At 41.9% G+C, this 3,977-nt stretch overlaps 1 protein-coding gene across 1 annotated transcript; it reads left to right on the top strand.

The window, feature by feature from the left end:
• The first annotated feature begins 509 nt into the window (after positions 1–509).
• Positions 510–3,575, top strand: LOC132282146 (disease resistance protein RPM1-like). The gene has a single exon (XM_059783766.1). It carries the CDS (start codon positions 510–512, stop codon positions 3,573–3,575), a length of 3,066 nt encoding a protein of 1,021 aa, XP_059639749.1.
• The last annotated feature ends 402 nt before the right edge of the window (positions 3,576–3,977 follow it).

Genomic DNA, 3,977 nt, shown 5'->3' with positions numbered 1-3,977 from the left:
GCAATGGTCCAGTATTTACTTGCATGAAGTTTATAGCTTCCAATATTATACATAAAACTTATAATTTTTATTTATTTATTTATTATTATTTTAATAAGGTAAGCATTATAAAATTTGTAATTGTCCGCATCAAAAGAAGGTTTTAAACATTAGCAACTTGTGTTGAATGAACTTTATATGACCGAGCACACTTCTAAGTTCTTAAAAGCAATTCTTCAGAATCTCAAGCACTCTTTAGCTAGGTTTAAAAGCCATCTCTCTTGAGGCACTTGTCAAACAGAATTCCTTATGATTAAGCACTTCCTAAGTGCTTCTTAAAAGCAACTTCTTCCAATCTCTTGCATTCAATCTAGTTTTGTAGAAAGCTTCATACATCCCACAGGAAAAACAGTACTCATAGTGACCCCAATCCAGTTCATTCCTAGATTTGTCACAAAGACCCATAATCAATTCATTCTTCTTGTACCTTCCAAAATGGCCTCCAAACATTAATTACAAGCGGAAGATGCATGGCTGTCCCAGTTGGTAACCTCCTCCGCAAACTCAAAGAATGTATTAGCCATGAATCCAATTTGCTAATAGCCGTCCACCTAGAGCAGATCAAGAAAGTGTTCGAGCGGGTAAAACCTTATCTCCGTGATGCAGAGTGGAAGAGAGATCTCCATGACACGGAATGGAGAAGAAATGTCAACAATCAAGAAGAATTAAAGATAAAGAAATATGAAAAAATCTCAAGGTGGGTTTCACAAATTGCGGCTCTGGCTGTAGAAGTTGAAGAAATCATTGTTACCTATGATTTGTATTTGTTCGATAAGAATACTTCTGGTTCTCTATTTAGCAAATTTCTTTCTTCGCGTTTTCTCATCGTGGGCAAGGATACCTTGTCAACCAAGATTCAGCAGTTTTTGTCCAGAAGCCACCAACAGACCAACTCTATTATTAATGGGAACGGGTTTCATTCATCACATCAAATGCGGAGCCACAGACATATATCATCAGAAAATAATGTGTCAGTGGTAAGAAATTTGACTCTTCCTTCTAATCGTGCCTGTCCTACCGACTCTACCACCAGTTGGCACAAGCACCTGTTTGGAATGGACTCGTTGGAACTGTTGGGACAGTTCTCAGAGAAGGCGACCAAGGAAATGCAGAGACTCATCTGGGAAGCATTAAATATGAATCTTGTCAGAATCACCCACGTGCAAGCTGCTGCTACTACAGTGCCGGCACATGATTCAAGAAGGGCCACGCAAATGATTCTTGAGACTTCAATTTTAGGGCGGCAGGAGGAAGTAAGCAAGCTCGAGAGTTGGTTGATGGTCGAGGAAGAGCAAAGTGATCCTGTGATCATCAGTGTGACGGGAGTTGGGGGAATTGGCAAGACCACCATAGCAGCAGCTGTTTATGAGAGCATGAGACATCATTTCAATTGTCATGCTTGGGCCTCTGTATTTCAAAGTCCAACCACAAGCCTATTGCAAGATGTGCTGAGAGGGATTCTCAAAAGCATGTCCATGATGGCTCCTAGGAATATTGATGCAATGAACGATGCATCTCTGAGAGAGATGATCCGCAGCCGCTTGGTTGGGAAGAAGTTCCTGCTGGTGTTGGACGATGTTATGAAAAAAGATGAATGGGAATATGTAAAGAGTGCTTTGCCTCAAGACTGCCAAGCAAAGATTCTCCTCACATCCGGAACAAATTTACAGTACTTACCTGATTGCAAATATGCAATTCATATCCCGCGGCTAACACCACAAAATGCTTTCAATCTACTCCAGAAGCGCGTGTGCTTGCAACAGACCACGTTTTGGCCTTCTGTAGTCAAATCAGAAGCAGAAGAAATTTTGGGGATATGCAAGGGTATCCCGCTTGCCATTGCTACTATTGGAGGGCTTCTCTCAACAAAGCAGATGGAAACCAAAGAATGGACCATAGTCCGCCACATGCTTTCGCAGGCTCACTTCACACCTCTATGCTATTCTGATCTTCACGCGGTGCTCAAGAGCTGCTTCTTGTATGCTGCATTGTTCCCCTTGAATTCTGAGATCCCATGTAAGAGACTGCAGCAGCTGTGGATAGCAGAGGGCTTTGTGCAAGCAAGGGCTACCATGACCGCGGAGGAGGCTGCCAGACTTCAAATGGAAGAGCTCATCTGGAGGAACATGATTCAAATGGCTCAGGTGGGCTTGGATGGAGAGGTAGAAACATGTCGTGTCCTAAGACCGATGCGAGAATTTGCCCTAAAAAGGTCTGAACAAGATAAATTCAGCAGTTCTCTGCTTGACAGAAGTGGGAATGCCCTACAGCCAGAGAGGCCCCACCACCTTTCCTTAAGTGCTGAAAGCAGCAGCATTCCCATAACTGAAGTGGACAAGCTAAACCTGAGCGGAATGTATTCTCTACTTTTATTCAAGGGATACAAACACCAGCCTCTCTTCATCACATCAGTAAGCAGCTTCAGGCTGCTTTCTGTGTTGGAAATTCAACATCTTACCAGAGACGACCTGCCAGATTCAGTCGGAGATCTTGGTTTGTTGCGGTATTTGGGGTTGAGGGGTACAAAGCTTAAAAAGCTACCCACGTCCCTCAAGAAACTGCAAAGATTACAGACTCTAGACATCAGAGACACATTCATCAGGGACTTGCCCGACGGTTTAGAAGGCATGAAAATGCTGAGGCATCTTCTTCTTGCAGGGTCTTTTGGTGATAAAGTTGTGAACTTAGTCGTGGCGATTGAGGTTTTTAAAGATCTCCAAACACTCGCTGGAGTTGGAGTTACTGAAGGTATCACAAAGGGACTACATCATCTTCCTCAACTCCAAAAATTATCAGTGGGTGAGGTTAAAAGCTGCCACTCAGTAACCCTCTTTGAGTCCATTGATCATATGAAATTCCTCCGCTCCTTGACAATAAAATGTGCGCCTGAGGAACATATTGACATGATTTCCTGCAATCCCCTTGAGAACCTAGAAAAGCTGAGAATTGGAGGCCCAATTGATAATTTACTAGCTTGGATTGAGAAGCTTCATTCCCTCAAATATCTGTATTTGTGGGACTGTCTGCTAATGAAAGATCCCCTCTCAGCTCTCCAGCACTTGCCCAGCCTAGTTCTTCTCTCATTGTGCAATGCCTACAACGGAAAGGAGATACAGTTTGGCACAAGGGCTTTTCTTAAGCTAAAGAAACTATCAATTCTCCGTTGTAAAAAACTCGAAAGATGGACAGCGATGAAAGACGGAGCAATGGGGAAGCTTCAAACGCTAACCATTGCTTATTGTCCCAATTTTACTAGGCTTCCTAGAGGCCTCGGAGAACTCACTTCTCTCCAAGCATTGCAGGTAGCAGACATGCCTGCGCACTTCATCAAAGAGGCAAGGGATATTCAATCAACCTCAACTTCAAAGTTCTCACTTCTTGTCAGAGAGACAACTCAGCTTTCTGCTTATACAGATGCCAAGCCAGGCCACAAGATGTTGCCCATATCAATGTTTGCTCACCTCATGAGAAACATAGAGGAAACTGATAAGCATTTGCCACGCCAACCCAAACTCAAGGATAAGAAGGAAGCATAAGCCAATCCTGAGCTGATCTTTAGTTTCTTTGCTATGTCTTCTATAAAACTTCCTGTTTGTTACATAAATTTCCTTGCAATGATGTATTATTAATCTCTTTTTTCTTTTTCTTTTTCTTTTAAGCAATAAATACATTTGGTAATGGAGATGACATTTGCTTTATGAGTAGTGTCCAATAATAGGCTTAACATAATTAGAAATTGCTTTTTAATTTTAAATCAGATTTAAGTTAATGTTTGAAATAGCACATCACTTCAAATGCCAGGACTCAGGAGTGAACCAATTAAACCTCCTTTTTCCTTCTGTGGCTTCATTTCACACACTCATACTAGAAGACCCATGAAAATCCAAGAGGTGGCTTGGCAAAAATCCAATTCTAACAAACTCAAAAAAATAAATCAA

Source organism: Cornus florida, unplaced genomic scaffold, assembly GCF_030987335.1.
Source record: "Cornus florida cultivar Cherokee Brave unplaced genomic scaffold, ASM3098733v1 CherokeeBrave_3.0.0_Hap2_Chr11, whole genome shotgun sequence".
NCBI classification, from domain to species: Eukaryota; Viridiplantae; Streptophyta; class Magnoliopsida; order Cornales; family Cornaceae; genus Cornus; species Cornus florida.
The sequence above is the reverse complement of the archived record's forward strand: the minus strand, read 5'-3'. Positions and strand labels throughout refer to the sequence as shown.

Excerpts from the sequence above, each read along its gene's own strand:
- LOC132282146 (XM_059783766.1), top strand. The coding sequence starts at position 510 with ATGGCTGTCCCAGTTGGTAACCTCCTCCGCAAACTCAAAGAATGTATT.